This window comes from Corvus kubaryi, unplaced genomic scaffold (assembly GCF_017639235.1).
Source record: "Corvus kubaryi isolate FWS band 111438036 unplaced genomic scaffold, C.kubaryi_AGA036_p1.0 133, whole genome shotgun sequence".
Lineage (NCBI taxonomy): Eukaryota > Metazoa > Chordata > Aves > Passeriformes > Corvidae > Corvus > Corvus kubaryi.
The window spans coordinates 26288137-26310031 of NW_024580667.1; the positions used below are offsets into that span (position 1 = coordinate 26288137).

The window sequence follows — 21895 nt, forward strand, 5'->3', positions numbered from 1 at the left end:
AACATTTACATTATGTAGGTCACTTGTTCAAATCTACCTGTAAAATACTTACACTGTGTAGCTCACCTGAAGACATCTATTTATGAGGAAAATGTTCAGAATATTATGATACTAGTAGTCAGAGAAGCAAACATCACTTCATAAAAGAAAAGCCTTTGTTTCTTTACTTTCCATTTGCATTCAAGATGCCACTGAGTATGTAACAGCAATTCTCTAAATATCTAATTTTTATCTTACATTCATATTTTTTTCTCCTTCTCTGGTTTGGAGAAGGATCTGAGGTATTTAACTTTCTTATGGCACCAGTACTCTGTATACCAAAAGTTCTGCTTCTTTTGCAGTACTTAGTGAAATCCAACCCTGCCCCTACAGCCACCTATGTGATCACACTAGTCTTGGAAGATTCAGGTGGAAAGAAAGAGCAAATCACAGTTTGTAAGATTACATTTACTGACAAACCTAATTTGTTCTCTAGGTACAGACTAGCAGTTGTTTGAAAATAATGAGCATTCCTGATGCTCCTAAAACATCTTCAGTATTCCCTCCAACATTGGTCAGCTCTCTTCCTTCAAAGAACCGATATCCAAGTGGACTGACCTCTTCACTTGCATCCACCTTTTTCCCATCTGCCCATAAAATACATGGAGTCCTTATCATCTTTAATATTCTGCACTTGGAAACAGTGAGTCCTGTGGTTTTCTCTGGATGCCCTTGACTCAAACTGCGTCAGAGCTCTGATCTCTGTGCCTGTATCTTCACAACAAACATTTAGAATATTTAAAGGGAGGCTTTGGTTTAAATCTCATTACATATGAATGTTCTTGCTAAGAGAGTGAAGATTTCTTAACTCAAGCCACATCCTACTCTTTAAAATCCTTCCAGATATTTATTGGGCTAAACTCGGAGCCAACTAGAAGTGGTGGTGGAAAGGAATAAGGTCATGGTCTCTCCCAGATGGATGTGAGCCATTCACTTCTCCAGTGTGTTACAATTTGGTTTTTTGGAGCCAAAGTTTTTCCTGATTTTTTTTTCCTATGGAGTTTGAAAATCCTCTAGGATTATTCACATGAACAAAAAGCTTTATGTTTGGTGTCTGTGAGAGGTGACAGTTATGGAGCTGTAGTAATCTAGGCCTTAATGCAGGTTCTCTTCCCTCCTATACAGATGAAGATAATACACATTATGCATCATGTAATGATTTCTCAGCTGACGTAAGTGGTATCTCTTTGAAGAGGAAGTAACCAAGTTATTTTACTCATTCTGACCCTCAAAGTACAACATGATCACTGATTATTTATTGCTCCCTTATGATTTATGTCAAGACTAGAATCCAGTTAGGTTAACCTAACCAGCAGTGTTTTGCATCATGAGTAAGCAATTTGCATACTGCAATTAAAAGGACACAATCGGAAGCTACACCAGGCTGGCCACAAAAGGGCTGGAGGCACAGAAGTGTGAGACTATACATTATTATTGGCAATATGTCCAATCACTTCCAGGAATAAAACTTTTTATTAGCCAAATTACTCTCTAAACACTTAAACATCCCTCCAATTCTTTCCTTGGCAAAGATGACAACATGTTACAGCTGCCTATGAATCCCTAGTAACATATTGGTAGATAAAACAGAACTGAATTCTTCTGTGTACAGTTATCTGTTATACAGATGGAGTTATCTCTGGGGGAGGGATATTCTGAGACAGTCTATTTAAGCAAAGAGTAATCCAAATGGTGAACAAAATTAGTTTTTCCATGGAGAAGTTCATAGATATACAGTTGCCATGACAACTGCATTTGGCTCTGGAAAAAGGAAAACAAATGGCTCTTTTTAGACTGAAGTAAAATAAATTTATGCTGGTTGCATAGGAAAACTGCTTTTTCACTCTAGTGTCAAATAGTCCTTCTGTAGCAAGCTTCCTTATCTTCCTTTTTTAGATTTTAGGGCATTTATTTTCCTTTTTAAAAAAAAAAGTACATCTATTGGAATTACAAAATGTGAGAGCACCTCCCTTTCCCTACCCTACCCTTCCCATATCCAGAGCATGGTTTTGCATTCCAAAATTCTACAGATTTCACCCTAGATGCAGAACAATAGAACCAGATTTCCTGCATCTAAGCAGCATAAAAATGCAAACTTATATTCTTAACTTCATCAGATCATAGAACACTTGGAGAAGTGGAAAAGAGCTGTTATTATCAGTCTGTTGGGAATGTGCTGTGTCAGGTTGGAAATGCTCTCTGTGTCTGACATGAAAGACAGCCAGGGTGATTTTTTGTTCCATTGGCAGTTGGAGAACCAAGTGGATTTTAAACCTTTGGTATTATATATCCTTTATCAGCTCTCCTCTTCCAGTACTTGCGCATGTATATCCCTCCCACGATCACACAGGCCAGCGCAACAGGAATCATTGCAATGTACCAGGACAGACCAACAGCTGGAAAAGTAAACAAAATAAATATTAGAAAAACAGAAAAAACCCCAACAAACTCCCAGGAGCGTAGTTCTCTAAGCTCAAGTGGGAAGAGGAGAAGTCACAATAAAAAGGATGTCTGCAAGTTAACCTTCCAGCAGGGCTTATCACCTTTGAAAGGAATAGGTCTGTTGATTGAGCACTCTGGGAAATGTGTTCATGAAGATGGGAGGAAGGATTGGAAAACAACAGAGGGTGAGAATTTAAGGTTCAGTCTTTTGCAGACACCCAGCTTTCTGAACACGTGATCCGAGCAGCTGTGTCCTTTTTATCTTGGTTTCTTAAAAGCAGAGACATTCCTAGCCGGAAATCCAAGCACCATGTGGTGCAGGAGTACTTAACATTTAGTCCACCCACAAGTTGTGTGAATAACTTTCTCCTACAGAGCAGTTTATAAATTAGCAGTGATTGACCCAAGACTCAGAACTTCTTCACAAATCTGGCTGATTTCCAACACCAGTGTCTATCCAGACCATTTTGGATTATTCCAATATATATTGCCTCCTCTGCCGTTATACCTATGTAGCTCATGGAAGAGAAGAGCAGCACATGATCCAGCAAACTGAATACAAATCCCTCATCATAGGGTGCTGGAGTGAGTCATAACTGATAATGAAGCTGAAAGTGTTCATGTGACTTTCTAAGAGAGCGTGAGCAAACTTTGGCAATTCACCAACGTCATGCAAAGAAACAATTAGCATTGCTTCACATTGTTTATGCAGCTGGTTCTTGGCCAATGGTTTATCACATTGCAACATTAATTGCACTGAGTTTAGATATCTCTTCCCATCACTAGGAGTCAAAATAACAACACCCATCATAATTTACACTTCTTGTTATTTTGGCAGAAGTCTGTGCATGAGGAAAAGGAACACTCTAATCATTTATTCTGTTATTGTCCTTTTATTCCCTGCTTGTTGAGGAACTGGAGATTTGGCCCTGCTGCAAAGAGAGTGTGCCAGTAGTCTCGCTGGAACAATTATTGCACAAAGTGTATCTAAATTGAAGTCTCATCCGACAAACAGATATACCAGCACAGATGGGTCCTTATCCCTTCATAAAATGTCAGTAAATGACCTGCTGTAGTAGGTGTATTTTGTGAATAGGCTATATCAAAGACTAAAGGTGAAAGAAGCAACTGGATTTTCCCCAGGAAATAACTCATCCCAACACTAGCTCTGACAGTATAAACAGATCAGATGATAATTTAGCATTAGAATAATAATAAAAATTATCAAAAATAAGCAGTCAAAATAACTACCTTCCTGCTTGACCCTTGTTGGCAGTACTTGGTATCCATATCTGTTCTCAGCCAGACAGGTAAAGTCTGTGTAAAAGTCCACTTCTTCAACAGAATCAAAAATCAATGGTACTTCAATGAAGTTTTCACCATTTTCTACAATTTCTCTGGAAGAATAAGAAAGATTTAAAGTTAAATATTTTAATAAGATGGTTTTCCTCTATTTGATATGTCCCTTCTAACAGCACATCGCAAGAAAATGCATTGGATATTGGCTCATTTCTGAACCAGCCCCTCAGCATTCATGGACACCTGTTGTCTTCAGTAACCCAGTTGTGCTATTTGTGTCTCTGTGGGCAGTACCTATCCTGCACTTTTTGGAGTCCAGAGGAAAAAAAAAAATCTGGATTTGTCTTGCAAAAACAAAGAAAAGGGAGGGGAAAAAAGGTAAGTAGAATTCTGTGTATCTTTGAGCTCACTTCACAGCATTGTGCAAGGACCTAATTCCTTCTCTCTGACCACCTGAGGTTAATTCTTATGACCAGCTGGAAGAGGACATATGGAGAACATAACCCTGCAAATACTCTCTGAGAAAACTGAACCACCATTCCTGTCTATCACGTGCTCAAAGCCAATTGCTCAATACAAGAAACTGTCCAAGATGTTTCCAGCTTATTTCAACATGATTATTTCAGGAGTCCCACTATTTTCAAGTGATTTTCTAGCTGGAGTCAAATATTGTCTGTTGATATCTTTTAGTCATTACCAGAGCAGTTGTCCAGCTGCTCCTAAATGGTCAGATCACGAGCCTGCATTGCACAGAAGCAATGGAATTCCCTGGCGCTCCTCTCAGGAGGTCTTTGCCAGAGATTTCTGCAGGGAATTTGTTTTCCCAGTGGCATTTGAGCTGTTTTGTCATGCTGCCATAATGAGGGCTTCCAGCAGAACTGGGGTGTCTCGCACACTGTGGGTCCTGCAGGAGCCTCAGCTGTCACTGTCACTGTCCTTGTGCAATTGCATGATAATATATAACAGCAATAATGATAGTGATAGGCATAACAAAAATAAATTTTAAAGTCCAAGTAAGAAAGTGCTGCTCTATTCTAAAGCCTGCAGAGATTATAGCTGCAGCACATTTTGTGGTTCCTGTCCACAGGTCCAATGCATTTTCACTTATCCAGATGAACAAGATTATAAATTAGTTTTCTCAATCATGCTGTGGGGAATGGGAAAACAACTAAAGGCTGGGACATACAGCTGAGTTACTATGTTGCCTCTGGCTGCACCATGGCCAGGCTGTTATCTGGCACTGGTGGCCACAAATTGCCAAAACCATCTCACATCCATAACTGTAAGAAACTAGTGGGAAAAGCCTTGAGGCACGCAGCTATGAGGCAGCTAGGGAAGCCTGGCAGCATGCAGCTATGAGGCAGCTGAAAGAAGGCTCCTCAAAACAGGGAGACACAATGAATCAGGGCAAGAGGATGTGGAACATCCTGTTTCTCCCTCCCACCAGCATCCCCTTCAGTGCTACTCTGGCATCAATTCTAGCACTCAGCGGGTGTCTGTGAGAGTCAGTTTAACTCACTAATGTGGAAAAGAACAAGCTTAGAAGGAAAAACGATGTTATTTAAAAAAAAATGAAAACAAAACCCAACAAACCACTAGATAATTTTCTGTTGTCTTAGTGTATTCAGAGAACCTCATGAATGTCAGGGACAGAATGTAGCCACTTTGCTGGCGTGGGGTAAGGAGAGAGATAAGAGAAGCACTGGGAAAAATCAAGTCTCCTTGCTTTCCACTGCATTCAGCTCTTACATTGTCTCAGTTGTTCATGAAAACGTGCTTAAAGTTTAAGTCTCAAATCTGGCTCATTTGCAAAATACCATGTAACGAAAAACAGAGATAAAGAATTTATTTGACTGACTAGGTTGGGCTTGGGTTTTTTTTGCTTGTCTGCCCTTTCTTTTTCTCAGCTCTCACCTTCACTTCAGATCTGTCCATTTCCCATTTCATTACCTGGCACTCAGCTGCACCAAGAGCCCCTGCAGCACTGCAGGTTGAAACAATAAGCACAAGGAAGCACTTTCAGCCAGACTTACTGTCGTTCTCCCTCTGTAACTCTGCTTTGTTTATAAACCACGTCAACTCTGGTGTCATTTGCCAGCCATTCCACATCAGTTTGGAAATGGCTGCTCAGCCCAACAAACACTTTGCACGGGAGAGTCATCTTGGAGCCTGTCAAAAAAAGGAAGATTGAAAAACAATTTGGATACATATGAAGAACTACTCTTCCTTTTGGTGAAAACCAACAACTCCAGTGAGAGACCCCACAAACATCAAGAACCACTTCTTTCATAACTGAAGTTAATCTCCAAACTGCTTTTGATCCCCTACTCCTTGGCAGCAAGACCCCTCGGTTTGGCAGTACTTCCCTGCTGCTAACCAAATAATTTCCCTATTGCAACAGTTAGCAACTCTTGCACTAAACACATTCCCTAGAGGCAAAGCTGTGTCCCTGTGGCCTTGCCCTTTCTGACGTACTGCAGTCCAAAGGGCACTGTGTGATTTACCCCTCTGGAGCAACTGCATTAACCAGCAGCACAGCTTCACACAGAGATGCTGTGGGTGAGGACATTCAGCTCAAGGTGGGACCTCCACGGATAAAGTGATTTTGCAAAAATTCTGAAACTTTGCTATAATTACTGTAACACTGGGATAAGGAGACTCCAGACTGGTGTCTATATGATATGGAAAACACAGGGCTCAATAATGGAAATAATGTTATTATTATACCTGTGCAGGTAGTGATAAAAGGAACATAAAACACCACACAGAGGCAGATAGAAAAAAAAAAAAACAAAACAAAAAAAAAAAATCAACTCTTTGGCCTACACTGATGGAGAGAAAAGTGGCAGAGAAAACTAACAACATCATAGGACATAGCTGTGTGTATAGTACCCAGATTAAAATGTCTAGTGTAAAATGTAACTGGCATTTTCTGAGAAGAAGGAATACAACAGAAATTTGTTGCCATCATATAATCTTCAAAGAAAAATTGAGATCCTATCAAAGTACTTGCTAACTAACAACTGTCTAGTTCAAACAGCAAAAAGGAATGAAAAAAGACTCCTTTCAAAAGAGCTAGATGGCTTGTTCAAAGCTACACGACAACCTAAACCAATTTCAGGAAATACGAAAAAGAAAAGCTCTTAGTGAAGTGAGAACTCTGGACAGCTGAGCTGATGGTGCAAATATGCTTTTATTGCATGGTAACGGGCTAAAATTGACAGCAGTTCTGCAGCTTCTCTTACCTGGAAGATAACATCTGGTTGTAGACATTAAAAAGCAAAAAAATACTCTAGCACTGACCCTCAACTAATATAATTGAGATAAAAAAACCTGTAAAAATTTAAGCCAAAAAATTACACCGTAACAGGACCTGCTCTAATTTTTCTCTAACTAAATGTTTCCAAAAATAATGTTGGGCCTTACCAAGAGCAGCTGATATTGTCTTTTGCGCTGGATACACAATTATCGGGGTAGTTCTCTTCTCTTGTTCTTGGCAGAGAAAGAGAACAGAGTCAGTGCTAAGGCAAGAGAAAATGTGAGCATGGCCCCAGAACTAGAAACATGCCACTTCACCCAACATCCATCGTCTCCCAGGAAAGGATTTGATTGCTAAAGCCCCTGGCGAACAGATATTCCCGTTCCGAGCCGAGCCCCGCGGCTGCGGGGACGGGCAGGACGCCGCTCCCATCCCGATCCTCAGGGATGCACACGAGGAATTCGCGGCACGGCCGCCCTCTGCCGGCCGCTCTGCGCAGCAGCGCCCCGGCCCCCCGGGGCCCCCTCTGCGAAACAGCGGCTTGTCTCCGCCCTGAGCCACCGCGAAATGCTTTATCTCCGAACCCCTCTGAAGCCCTTGGCAGTGACACACCCCCTCCTGCCCCCGAGGCATAAATTATTCGGGTTAACAAACACAGGTACTTGCAGGAGGGACCCCCACCCTGCCAGGGGTGCTGTGGGAGCCCCATCAGGGCCAGGACAAGCACTCACAGTGTCACCCTTCCCTTGGCACGGCTGAGAGGCTGAGCACGAGCTCCTCTCAAGAGTTTTGTCAGCAAAGAAGAGGATTTCTTATGTGCTGTAACATTTTAATATGTCAGTCATTGAATCACAGAACCACAGAATGGTTTAGGTTGGAAGGAACCTTTAAGACCACCTAGTTCTGATCCTCCTGCCATGGGCAGGGACACCTTCCACTAGACCAGGTTGCTCAAATCCCCATCTAGCCTAGCCTTGAATGCTTCCAGGGATGGGGGGGGCATCCACAACTTCTCTGGGGACCCTGTGCAAGTGCCTCACTACTCTCACAGGAGAAAACTTCCTCCTAATAGCTAATCTCAACCTGCCCTCTTTCAGCTTGAAGCCATTCTCCCTTGTCCTGTCACTTCATGCTCTTGTAAGAAGTCCCTCTCCATTTTTCTTGTAAGCCCCCTTCAGGTACTGGTATGCCACAATTCGGTCACACTGAAGCCTTCTCTTCTCCAGGCTGAACAAACACAATTGTCTCAGCCTTTCCTTGTACGAGAGGTGTTCCATCCCTCTGATCATCTGATACCATATTTACCAACAGTCTCCAGTTGAATTGTCCTGGTGATTTCGTATGCCACACCTTCAAATGGAAATGACATCTTGCAGGTGTAATACCCAGCGTCTGTTGGTAGCACAGATGTCATGATCAGAGAACCCGAACCTTTCAGAATGACAAATCTTTCATTATCATCTTCCAAAGGCAGAGCATCCTGGAGAAAGGACAGAAACTGGTGTTATGACTCAGATAGCTATGGTTACACCCTGTGTAACTCCCAGACAGATTATCCCTGCCTCTCTCTTACTAGAAGTTCACTTATCACTGGGAAATCTGAGCAGTTCTGCTTTCCCACCAAAGCACAAGTTCTCTGAATGTGTATCCATCTCTAAAATGCCTCATGGCACTATACGAAGTGTGAAGAATTGCTATTTTAATCTATATATAATGTGTGTGCATAGCTCTTCAATAAAGTGCATATTTTAAGATGGAAAACATATAACAAGCTCTTCCCTGAGTCATCTGAAGAGCAGTCACCCAAGATTTCAGCACCCATGAAGGTTTTCAAAATGTTATCACTTTCCATACATGACCTCAAAAGAGTAATATTCTAAGATGTTGTTTGAAGAAAAATACTTGTGATCATGTAGGATTTCACGTAACTGTTACTTATCCTATAGATCTCATAAACTGTTAGAAAATCCTGCTCTGTATCCCTAAGGCTCTTCTCATACACGGTTTGGAGCCCTGCTAGGAGAAATTATGTTCCTTCCTCATGAAGGCAGGGTAGCTCTTTCTTACATTTGTAACAAGAACCACATTGAGGGGAGCAGCCTTTTGCTTAGATAAGGTGGGTTGTGTTCCCACTTCTGAAGGGAGTCCTGAGCAGCAACATTTTGCTGGTATGGTACAGATCACAGCCTAGGCACAGCCTGTATATTGCATCCTGTGGGAAGGCTACAGCTGCACAAGGCAGAGTGTGTGATCATAGGGGACTGTAAATAAAAGCTACACTGAGGTGTTTTGGAAATGTAAGAAGAATCCCCTGCTCTCCAGTGTGACACTGAACAGCTGAGGATGTTGTATTTGATCTTAGAGGCAAAACCAGGCTTGCCTACTTGAAAAGCAGCAAACTGGCCAGTTAGGCAAGAGAACACTCCAAGCATTGTGCAATTCATCCAGTATTTCCAAATGCTGTATTCCAGTTGATTAATGAAAGCTACCTCACCTGAACATGGAGGAAGCATCCCTGGGAGGTCCTACTTTATGGGATTCACTAGAAGTGCCATAAAAAGAAGCACAGAGCCAAAGAGAAGAAGACTGTTATCAGGCGGCAAACCCTGGAGTTGGGTAAGTAATTTAACCTTAAAAACAGTTGCACAGCCTGTGAGAGCAGAAAACATGTGGAACACTTCACCCCATGCTGAGTGTACCCCAGAGAACTTTTCTTAAAATGCAAACATCTGCCCCAAAATTCCCAGTGTATTACACTGTGCTCATGACTAAGAACATGATGTTCAGGAGAAATGTGAAGTGGAGATTTATGTGCCAAGTTGGGATGAGGCTATGCACAAAGAGGAAGTGAAAGTTCTACCTTGTACCACTTGAGCTCCAGGCTTGTCCTATTGGGTGTAAAATCCCACAGGTCAGGACAAACGATTTTTCCAGAGGTGAAAGTGAAGAGGACCTGGGGATAGGCAATCTCCTGAGCAGCTGTTTTCTCCACAACTGTGAGGTGGATGGAGACCTCGGCGCAGTAGAAGGAGTTCCTGCAGACAGAGCAGGGAGAGGTGAGCCCCCAAGAGTGATGAGGGGAACTCGAATGACACCCTTCGTTTCCTCCTGGCTCCATTTCCCTCTTTAACATAGACCAAGACTGAGATCATACCAGGAGGGATGCTGGAAAATCACTGGTACTGTTCTTTTGGAACAATCTAAACATGTTGCTGACACATCTGCCTCAGACCTTTAGGCTTTCCTTTTCTTTTTAGTACAAGTTTCCTGTGCACCTTTAGGCTGCAGCATGATTTTTACTTTGTGGGGAGGGGGAACATGTTCACCTGAACAATAGCAGGTGTGTCATGAACCTTCCATCATTTCCTTGGAAGAGGTTTTGACTGTGAAAATGCTAATAATGAAATAAAAAGCTTAAAGCATGTATTAAAATACATCTGCAGTTACTGTTGCACAACCATAGACACTTGTGTGAGTACGTGTCATTTTGTGTAGCAAAGAAGGCATTCTGGCTTTGAAAGGTTTGCAATATTCAACATTTTTTTCTGGCCCCAAGTGACAATTCCACTCCCAATGAAGACTGAACCAGGAGAGATAGGTGCTTAAATTATATCCTTTACAACCTCTGGAAGCCTGTTTTGGAGATGCCTCTACTCAGGGCAGTGCCTGATCCTTGAAGGGGACAGCAAAGCCAGGGGAGCTGGGCTGCTACCTCCAGGACAGCAGCTGTGGGCTGCAAGCAGACAGACTGAGACTACTGCCAGGGCACTGTGGCCATCTGTCACATACAGGCCAGATGCCCAAATCCAAAATATTTGCTCCACAGAACACAGAAGCAGAGATCTGTGATAGTTTACCACTACCTTCATTTTACACAGCTGATAAAAAAATCTGCTGGCTTCCCTGTGGGATAATTTGCAGAGGAAATGCAATTTGCTTGCACTTTATTAATCCTATAATAACGCTAGCAATGAAATTATGTACTTGGCTCTTGCATGTCTTTTCCAAATATGCTTCCCAGCATTTTACTAGATCTCTCAGTAACACTGCCATAGTGTTATATATTGACAAAGTGAGGCAGAATAGTCTGAAAAGAGGATTAAAAAACACTCTTGAACATCCCAGGCAACTACTCTGCTCTAGAACAGTATTTGGAACCTTTTGTTGTTTGGGCCTCACTGTCAGTGTCTTCTCTTCTGCTCCACAACTGAAATTGCTGCTAAGACATGTGGGGAAAGGCCAACCTGATACACTGAGCATGATTTCTCAACTTGTCCGCCTCTTCTACTGCTGACATGCATCACTAACAAGGTGTGCCTTGCAAGCAAGGAGACCGTGCTCTCCACAAGCAGCTTCAGGGATGTGGAGATACGTTCTCCAGAGCAAGGTGCCAGAGGTACTGAGAGGCTGCCTGGCTGCAGGAGATGGCAAGGGACAGGGACCTGGAATATCTTCTGAAGTTCAGGCTCTAAGGGTGATGGGAGTTTTTGCCTTCCTCAGTCCTCTACAAATCCAGACCCTGGCACCTCTTTTGACGTGGTACAGTGGGCTGTCAGATTATAAACACTCAGAAAAAAAATTACCAATAGGGCTGAAAAGAGCCATGGCTGAAGTCTCAACTCATTGCAACACCACAAATCTGGTACCAGTCTAGTAAATATACACTGGGTCTCATGAAAAGTCTTATTGACAATACCAAGTCAATCAAATTCTGGTTTAAAACATGACGCAGAAGAAAAGTGAAGACCGGGGATAGGAAGAGGGAAGAGGAAAGCCACTGCAGAGCCACAATGCCATATATATGTTTCATAAGGCAGTCTGAGGTGCAGCAAGGGTATTTGCGCTCAGCAACACCCCCTGCCTGCAGCGTGCCTCACTTGCTATAGCACTGACTGGCTCAGAGGTAACCAGAACAAACTCTCCATACACTATTCTCCTATGAGATTGTAGTCAAAATGGCAACCATGTGTCAAAATGTATCCAGATTTCAGTAGAGGTAGCTACCGGAAACATACAGCGCACTCTAAGGGTCCTGACTTCCCACATTTTTTCTAACAAGGTCAGCAAGGAAATTATGTTATCCAGAAATGCTCTGAATATAACTGGAGTTTAAAATCAAGGTAATGCATGTAGACATAGCCACTTTGTTAGTGAACTAGATTTTCTTTTAAATACCTACCTTTTTGTGCAGATATACACTCCCGAGTCTTCTAGCATCACTGGTAAAAACCAGAGTGCATCTCCTTTTGCCCAGATTCTTAAATCTTCATCTCTTCCTGGTATCATGGGGTTTGAACCATTTTTATACCATGTGACATTAGGGGTCAAGGCAGAGAAATCCAAATGTTTGTATCTGGGAGAAGGGCATTTCAGAACCACAGGTTCTCCATGCAGTTCATAGTAGTGTTTGAAAAACACGGTGCGATCTGGGCAGTTTTCTATATAAATTAGAGATATTTTTACATTACTGTCAGACAGGAATATTAAAAAGAAGGGTGAGGGAAACAGAAGGAAAAAAGACAAATATGCACTTACCCGTGGTTTTGACTTGCTGGAGTCTGAAAGCAGAGGCACCTGCTGTGCATGTCACTAGGACAAAGAAGAGCCCACGCATTTTTTTCCACGGGAAATCAGAAGGAGGGGGTCAAAGGAAAGTGTTTTGAAACCTACAAGGAAGTTTATTACAAGATAGAAGATATAATGAAAATACTCAATGTTATCTGAAGAGTTAACTGCTATTTTTCTTGCTCCAGACCTGGGGAGCTTTGGTTCATCCTCAGTGAGCAGAAAGCTGTCTTCATCCTTAGTTTATGGGGGCTGAACTGTGGAACCAGAACATCTGGCTTGGCACACACATACCACTTCTGGCCCTTCCCTTTCACTTGAGGAGATGAAAAGAGCATACCACAAGATGCTGCTGTCCCCACAGCTTTTCAGAGCAGCAGCTACAGGTGGAAAAATCTAGCTCTGCTTATTTTGCAATGTGACTGAAGCACAGGTCAGCTTCTTTGAGTGAGCTGCAGTGTAATAGCTTGGGTGAACACAGAGGCACAGTAGGCCAGCTAGTGTGAATCAGACTACAGGAAAACTCCCTGCTACAAGCAGAGCCAAGCTTTCTTGTCTACAACAAATGTTTCTCTTGGGACAAAAAACATAGACTCCCATGGCATGTATACCCATCTTGCTGGTGGTGCACAAGTAAGTTTTCAGCATGGACACTACTACCATCTGTTTTGAAAAAAAAAGATAAGGAAAACCCGAACAACCTGTCCTGAAAATCACATAGGTTGGCACAAAGGGAAAATTAAATTCTCCGCTGCCAGTCATTCATCAGGTGTCATCTGTATGGGCCTGGCATGGGCATGGCAGTGTCTGTGTACACCACTGAATGCTTCTGCTCTGCCACGAGGCCTCAGCTCCTGCTACTCAGTTGATGAATTATGCTTTACCTCGGTGTGCCTTGGGCAAAAATATATAAAACATGCTGGATAGAGGCACTAGTTTATGTTCTATGTAAGGAAATTATGAGCAATACAGTACACATATCCACATGATACGTTGCACTATTTCCATTTTACATACAGAAATTGAAACTGCATGCATTTAACATTAGCTTAAAACTATGACAAATATTAAATGACTGGACAACTACTTCAAATCAAAACCAAAAGCAAAAATAAATATTTCTACCAATATAACAACATAAAGCCATATTCACAGGTATACACCTTTGAGTATCTCTTGTGTATCCCATCATGTTCATACTTACATAATGGTTTTAATCCAAATTTCTTCCTGTTCCAGTAGCTATATTTATCTGATATCTGACATTGACTACAATAAACTATTTTCAGCTTGTTGTCATCTCTACAGCACCACAAAACCGACTTCTTGCTCAATAATACTGTTTCATAACCATGGGTCATCTCCCCTGCTCTTAGATCAGCATGGGTTTCCAGGGAATCAGTATGGAGCTCTAGCCTCTCTCAGCTACACTTGAACCAGGTGCTAGTGGCATTAACAAGTCCCATGGTTCATATCAATACCCTGTAAAAGGTGAGTTTCTCTCTCTTCAGATCCTTTGCCTGACAAAAACACTTGGTTATTCTGTTCATAGCTTTCTGGTCCCTTTGGTTTAGTAACTCACAAACTCCATGAACCTTACACCATTTGAGGGTTTAGAGAAAGTTTTCATTCCCAAATTTCGATCAGCTTCACTTACCTGTGTTTCTGTAGTCTTTCAGCCATGAGCTTCTCAAAGAAGCTATCAGACTGAAAATTCCTAGTGAGGACCTTATATAGGGTTTAGCTCAACCCACAGCGGAAATTTGTCTCTCATTGCCCAATCAGATTTGTGTCAAAACCAAATAACGTTTTAGACACAACTTTCTTCCCTTCCGTAGAGTGAGGATGAGAGAAACAGAGGCAGAGACAGAGAGAAAATATGTGTTTGGATTTCCCAAAGAAAGGGGAAATGACTGCTAAATATATGACTAATTTTCCCCTTTTCTGACGAATGGAGCTTGCATACACTCATGTCTTCACATGACTATTTCACACACTACCTCAAGTACCCCAAGTAAAAAAATTCTCATGGGTAACAAAAGGTGTACTGCAGCATAGTCAGCAGCTGAATAATTGCACAGCAGCCAAATAATCTCAATCTTCACATTTTGTGGTTTAGCCAGCTCTTCATGGACAACATAAATCTGTGATTTCCCAGATCGCTGGTGAAACACAAATGTGCTGATTCCCCTTTCCTCTCCTAACATCCATTTTAGTGTGACAGCCTACATTAAGGCTCTCTTGCAATGGGATATAAAGAAATAACAGCTTGGTTTCCAGGTTGTAGTGGTTTGGTCCAAAATACTCATTACTGTTTACCTCCTGTGAGATAAGAATTAGGAGAACCGCAAAGCAGGCACCAAACTTGAAAGAATATAAAGAAGTTTATTAACAGACCTAAAAGAAGAAAAAAAAAATCATACCACACCTTCAGAACACTTCTCCTCTGCCCCCCCCCTTTCTCCCTTCTCCCAGTGACAATGTAAAAAGACAACCCGTGAGATGTTCAGTCTGTTTATCACTTCCATAATAACCTTGTCCAGTCCATTTAGGAAGAGGAGTATCTCTTGCCCATGCTATGAAAACATTATCACAACGAGACAGCCGCCCGGGTTGGTTCTCTGCTCGCATGTGAGTCCCTTCCCACGATTGCTTTCGAGGGTCCAGTCTTGAGCTACTGGGGTGTAATTTTAAGGTTGAGCCGTTCAGAAACAAAAGTTCTCTTCACCCATCTCTGGGAGCATTTCATCTCTAAGAGCAGAGGCCCTTCTCCTTCCCTGGGAGCAAAGGGTCCTCCTCATCTTCATCTCTAGGACTATCTCTGGGAGCACCTCTAGGAACTGAGGTTTTCTCCTTTTCCATTTGGAGCAAAAGTCCTCGTCACCTCCATCTCTCCCTGTTCAAACTTCTCATTAAATTACAGCTGCTTCAGCATCTGCCTATCTCAGTGCAGGTGCTTTTGCTCACAAGTACAAGTTGAACGCTCCACCCCCCATGCCTTCATGAAATTACAATGGGTACTCTGATGCATCATAGCTTTACAACAGAATTTCAGCTTGAAGCATTTCCTCTTTCTTCTCCCTCAGGTTTTCAGCTCTTCACAGCACTAAAAGGGTTAATCTCACCTAGGCCTTGCAGTTGGAATGAAGCTTATCGCTGTTGGTCACATGATCCTTTGCCAACAGTGGTGCAGCTTCAGTTGAATCTTGGCCGCGCTGGAGAGGGGGAGCTAAGCCGCTCCGGCTGCCCACAGCAGGGCTGGGGGGGGGGGGGGTTCCGTGGGTGGAACAGGGCCCATCGGCTCCAGGATGGCCATGGCCCAGCCCAGCCTGGCCCAAGCAGGGCCTGGACGGGCCCGCTGGCCCCCACACGGGACCCTCAGCCACCTGTCCCAGCACCGGAAACGAGACAGAGCTGGGGGGGGGTGGTTTCTATTCTTAAGTGTGTGTCACAGAGACGGTCACAACTTTAAGTGGCTTAAAGAATTGTCCATATTCAAACTGGCCAGTTGATAGGTTCTGTCAGGTCACAGAGGAAGCTGTAAGCACCCCTTTGCAAGAACATCACTTCCAGGACTATGCTTGCTAACCCATGACACAGGTTCATGACGAGGAATAAGAAAATGGTTATGAATTGTGGCAATTTTGGCCTTCACTTATTTAGAAGAGGGAAATCAAGTGAGGGACTCCAGTTCCCAGATAGAATAAAATCCTCAGATACATCTAACAAGGATAAACACTTTTAAACAGCTTTCTTCAGAAGAGTTCTGCCCTGGCTGTCTTTTTATCCAGAAAATATCTTGATCACATGCAGCAGTATGAGGACCTTGAGCTTAAATTGTTTCTCTGGAGGTGCAAAAGTCTGGTTTCAAATAACTCAGGAAGAAATGAAAGATAGAACAAGAATTTGACTTCTTTTTAGTAGATTTCTGCTGAGAAGGCCATGTTGTTATGCGGTTAGCTATCACTGAGTAATTTATAAACAGAAATGTGCAAGTCTAGCAGCTATATATATAGAGGTACTCTCTTAGGGAAGCTGGTGTCATTCTGTGGTTTCGCTGTGCTGATGATTCATTTATACAGCTCGAGATGTTGGAGCATAGCTGTGAAATTCCTAACTTGGAGACCAGACTATTCCCCATATGTCTCACTCGTTGCTCATCTCACTAGATAGATATTTCCCACACCAGGGCTACATGCAGTGCCTTGCCTCACTTGGGTGGATTTTGCTGTCCTTGGACATCCCAATAAAATAATCAAAATATTGAGAAATATCTAGTGTTCTGGAAGGTCCTTGCAACACAGACTTTCAAAAGGCCTCCACAAGCAAGGTGTCTGTTCATTATCCCTAGTCAACGGAAGGGGAAATGGAAATTCAGGCATCATGGAATGGGGATTACACCTTTTCTACAAGGGACTGCTAATGTGCCTGCTTCTTACAGCAGCTCCCAGATTCTGCTGTTTCTCCTGGAGGAACTCACCCTGTTCCAGTGGCTCTGTGGCTGATGATGTTTGGTATCCAAGAACTGCAGTCCCTTGGACTTTGTTATTTATTCTGTTATCCAGTTTGGCTAAGCAAACTTCATGCAATTAAAAACTGAAGAAAATTTCTCTGGTTCACATAAGAATAAGGTAACGAGGCATTAAGAAATATTGAATGGTGAAAGCTGACTGGCAAGCAGATGCAAAGTAAACCACAACTATTGCACCAGCACATGTTATATGGCTTATTGATATGAGCAAACCTGGTTTTAATAATTTGTAATACCCTTGTGCAGAGTTTCCAGATGGGGTCTTGAGGAGAACAGAAAAGGAAAGGAAAGAAAAGGAGCTCTCCAACTCTGAGAATCACCAAATAACTGTGACAGAAAGAGAAAGACTAAACAGAGGGATTAGCACAATGTACAACAGACTCCAAGAATACAGGAATTTGCATGCTTAGACAGCAGAGTAAGTGCTGACATACCCCAGTTGTATATGACTAAGTGGGAGAAACAGGAGGTGATGTGCCAAGGGATCCACTTTGTCATGAGGGAGTGCTAGTTTGGCCAGAGCAGCAATGGCTGGGTTACAGATTTCCTCACCACTACAAGTTCCTGGAATTTCAAAAGACCCTTCCACTGCAACAGAAAGCAGGCAAACTGTGAAAAATAATTATACTCTCAAGAGCTGGAAGGGCCAGGGAGGAGGACACCCTCAGTGTAAAAATCAACAGGGTGGAAGGGACAAAGTAACATCTAGAGAGGCCCAGAGTCTCTGTGCACAGACACACAGCCATAGACTGGTGAAATAAAGAAATTATTTCTGAAAAAGTGGCGTTTTCTGGATTTTATTTAAGGTAGAAAACAATCCCTAGGCACAGCCTACTTAATATGTGATGCTATGTGGAAAAGCAGTGATGGAGTGCTGTTGCAAAGCTGAGTTTGTTGAAAGTAGTAAAGTGATATTGCTCTCCCTATAAACTGAAGAGGATAATCTAAACTGCTAAATAGTGACAGTCTAAACATCAGTGCATCCTAGCGCATCTTTCAAATGACAATAAAAGTAAAAAAAAAAATCTTTTACTGTTCTTCATTCTCTTATGGATAAAATGGTGCATAGATGTGCTGAATTGTGTTCAGGGATATGGTTAGGGTTAGGGATCAGAGAGTAAAAGTGCCTAGGGCTCCAGGGACACTGGGGATGGAAAAGGCATGCCAAGGGGATCATTGCAGGGCCCCAACATTGCCGCCCTTATATCTTTCTAATCTGGGCCATTCACAGAACCATTCAGTTCAGAAAAAAACCTCTAAGATTATGAAGTCCAACCATTAACGCAGCACCACCATGTTAATCACTAAACCACATCCCCAAGTACCATATTCACATGCCTTTTAAACACTTCCAGGGATGGTGATTTCAGCATTTCCCTGGGCAGCATATTCCAAAGCCTGTGCATCCTTTCAGCAAAGAAATTTTTCCCAATATCTAGTCTAAACCTTCCCTGGTACAACTTGAGGCCATTTCCTCTTGTGCTGTCACTTGTTACCTGGGAGAAGAGACCAACCCCCAACTTGCTACCACCACGCTGAGGTTCCTGCTTCTTCCCCAAGCTACCAGCCATCCCCCCTGCTTGGATGGAGCAAGCCCACAGCACACAGCACCTACCATGCCTTAGTGCAGGGCTCCAGGCAAGGCTGCACAGTGAGTGACCACACGGTCACTCACCATGTCAGGGCTGGGAGGTGAGGCTGCCTGGGAGCCAGCGATACCAAGAAGAACAGCAAGCAGACATTTCCCACAACTTTGGCACCTTCTCAGACCACAGGCAGTGAGTCAGTGGGGCATTAGGACATGCTAAGAAAAAAGCAAACCTAAGACTGCTGAGTGGCTTTTTTCTTTCCACGAGTTCCAAAATCATAGTGTTCGCTTGCAATCATGATCAGTCTTTATAATATATACGAAACAACATAATGTGTTCCGTGGTCTTTCATGTGAGAGGTGTTGAGGGATTTAAAAACACGGCAGTGATTACAAAAAGCCCACGGTAACAGCAGATAGAGGAGAAACTGTGTCCAGTTGAAGACCATGAAGTCATATAGAGTTACATGAGCCAGAACAACAGGGACAATAGAAAATTTCTAAACCAGTTATGGTGCTTGGCTGGAGCAGCCAACCCAGCAAACAGGGATTTCAGAGGCAAAGAGAAAAACAGATGACAAAGATTTTTGTTCATAATTGCCTTTTTGTTGGCTGAACTTAAATTTAGTAGGGAAAAAGTAACTTGATAGCTATGAAAAACAGTGACAAATATATGGCCTGTGATAAAGGAAAAACTGAGCTGGTACGTATCATATATTAATGTAGGTGTACTGGGAGGGTAATATTAAATGTTACTTTTTTATTACATGTTCCTGATTAAGTAGTTGTCTCACCAAGAAGATGAAATCATTTATGTAATGCAGGCAGTAAATCTTCTCGTTTATCTTAGATTTACTGTCCTTCTGACACACAAGTATATTTCACACACTTCTTTTAAGAAGCAGTCATATGAAATTCATGTAGCAGATACAATTACCCAAGGTAGTTGTTCCCTACTCCACTGCACTAATGTGTAATTCATTATCACAGGATTTGGAGGGGGCTGGGGTGGGAGATACCACATGAAAGTGCATACGGTATAGAAACAGAGGCAACAAATTTGCAGTCCTACTTGGCATTCTCTCTTTGTGCTTGTCCTGTACGTAGTGTCACAATGACCAGCAATTCTGACTGGCATCAAGAGCTGCTTAAGAAAAAATTGAGCAAGAAAGACTTGCTCTGGATCTCTGATATTATGGAACAGGGGGTTACAAATAAGTGAATAACAAATAATTAGATGCAACATAGACTGCTTCTCCAGCACATAATGTTCTGTACCAGCTTGAAAGGGAACTCATCATTTCAGCAACTGGTTTTTTGGGAGGATTTTACACTAGACACTATTGAATGTTATTTGTTTAAATCATTGCTATCAATCGTATTTTGAAAAGAAAAAGAAGAGATTTTAACAACAGTATTGCTTTGCTATGCAAATTTTCCTTGATTACAAGCTGGAAGAGTTTTCATTCAGACTTGGTTAATTGGAAGGCTTTACCATTTGCAGGAAAATTTGGGTAACTTTAATGAAAGTTTGCAAGAAACTGGTAGGTGAGCTTTCCTTCAAAACATTCCTGGGTTGAGAGCTTCCTTCCTAATAAAACTCAGATCCCTGCTGGTCCTTCTGGCTGTAGCTTCAAAGACCTGTTATCTCAGAGGCATTTATTTCACTGGGGACCAGCAGAGCCCTGCACTTATTTTAAGGCCAGTTCATAAGTGCTGAGCCATTCCCCTTGTCTCCGCAGAAAGCTGAAAGATCCCAGGACCTTTACCAGTTACTATTTTGATTAATGTACAAGTTTTGTGAATAGACTTCGCAGGGAGAAGAGTTTCAGCAGGGTATATGAATAATGGATAAGCTCTTGGCTTGATACCATAGCTATGGGAACAAGAGACAAAAAAAAGGGGAACTAAATTTGGCCATTTCATATCATAATGATATGGCAGCAGTGTTTGGAACCTTAACCATTGCTGGCTCCCTTGAAGTTGCTAATGGCAGCTCTGCACAACAAGGACATGGCACTCAGTGGTTCAGAGCTGCTGCCTGTTTCATGACGTGCCTATGATACTGGCCTGAGATGAGAGGCTTGAAATTACATGTCCCATGCACAGGACCTTTTGCTGGACTTTTAAATATCCAAGTGAAATACTGGAGACAAGAGATCAGTAAGAAGGCACATACTTCTTGGCAACTCTCTCCATACATAGAGACAAAGAGAAAGAAAAAAAATATTAGAAACATGTATGTATCCATACATGGAAAAACTTAGAGGCTGCTGCCTGCTGAGAGGAAAGGGTTGTATTCAAATTGCAAAAGTCACCAGAAGAAGGGTAGAAAAGAAAGCCCTGAGGATTTCTGTTCCTGCTCTGCAGTCTGTTTTTCCATTGCCCCATGCAAAGTGGGACAGTTACAGGGTGCTGGATGTGCTCTACAGGGACACCACAGTAATCTGGCCAAAACTCCTCCATGTAAACTGATAAATGTTTGTGATAACTCAAAGCTATTTTACATCAAAACTCCAGCAAAAAAAAAGTTTATTTATTATTAACATAGCTAATAGCATTTTAGTGATGTTTACATGTGTAGGGAGGACCCAAGGGCTATACTAAAAAGAATTTACTTTATACAATAGGGCATCATTAAAAACTTCAGTAGCAGCAGTGCTGTGTCATTTAAATCAAAATACATTAATGAGTTTGCTGATGATACCATGTCTATTAGGGGCTGACAGCATCTGGCAGGGCCCCTGCATCTCAGCATTCACAGAACCATCAGAACTAGGATGGCACCCTCCAGACCTTGCTCAGACCACTTCTCTCTTTGTCTTAGGATAAACTTACTTCTCATTTTTGCAAATAACTACTATAAAAGAAGAGTATGATTTTTCTAGTATATCCTCATCAAATCACTCTTATTTCTGAAGGCTTTGTGGAACAGAGGAAAGGTCTGACACTTTCTGGCACAGCAATCTGCCAAAGGGAGACTCTCAGTGTTTTCTTAACAGTGTATGCAGTCAGCAGTTTTAACACTCTGCTTAACTGACCCTTTCAAAACCTTGTAATGCTGTAATCAAAAGTGCCAGGCAGAGCTCTGCCTTAAGGCTGTACTTTCTGAGAAGATGAAGAAACACCACCTTGAGGAAAGGATTCTGTTAATGTGCCAAATTTGATGTTT

The 21895-nt window shown here is 42.3% G+C and overlaps 1 protein-coding gene across 2 annotated transcripts in view; it reads right to left on the bottom strand.

Annotated features, from left to right (window-relative positions):
* Positions 1–426: 426 nt before the first annotated feature.
* The window catches only part of IL1R2 (interleukin 1 receptor type 2), a 30112-nt gene continuing 8643 nt past the window's right edge, over positions 427–21895 (bottom strand). Inside the window, exons 1-9 of one of the 2 annotated variants that reach the window (XM_042040179.1) lie at positions 14262–14388; positions 12575–12705; positions 12219–12477; positions 9900–10074; positions 8345–8519; positions 7207–7272; positions 5814–5949; positions 3733–3878; positions 427–2435 (exon numbers count right to left, since the gene is read on the bottom strand). In XM_042040179.1, coding sequence (XP_041896113.1) covers positions 2308–2435; positions 3733–3878; positions 5814–5949; positions 7207–7272; positions 8345–8519; positions 9900–10074; positions 12219–12477; positions 12575–12653 — 1164 coding nt within the window. In that variant the 5' untranslated portion in view covers positions 12654–12705; positions 14262–14388 and the 3' untranslated portion in view covers positions 427–2307. Of the gene's footprint in view, positions 2436–3732; positions 3879–5813; positions 5950–7206; positions 7273–8344; positions 8520–9899; positions 10075–12218; positions 12478–12574; positions 12706–14261; positions 14389–21895 lie in introns of those variants that run through there. The other variant, XM_042040184.1, reaches the window with a different exon arrangement.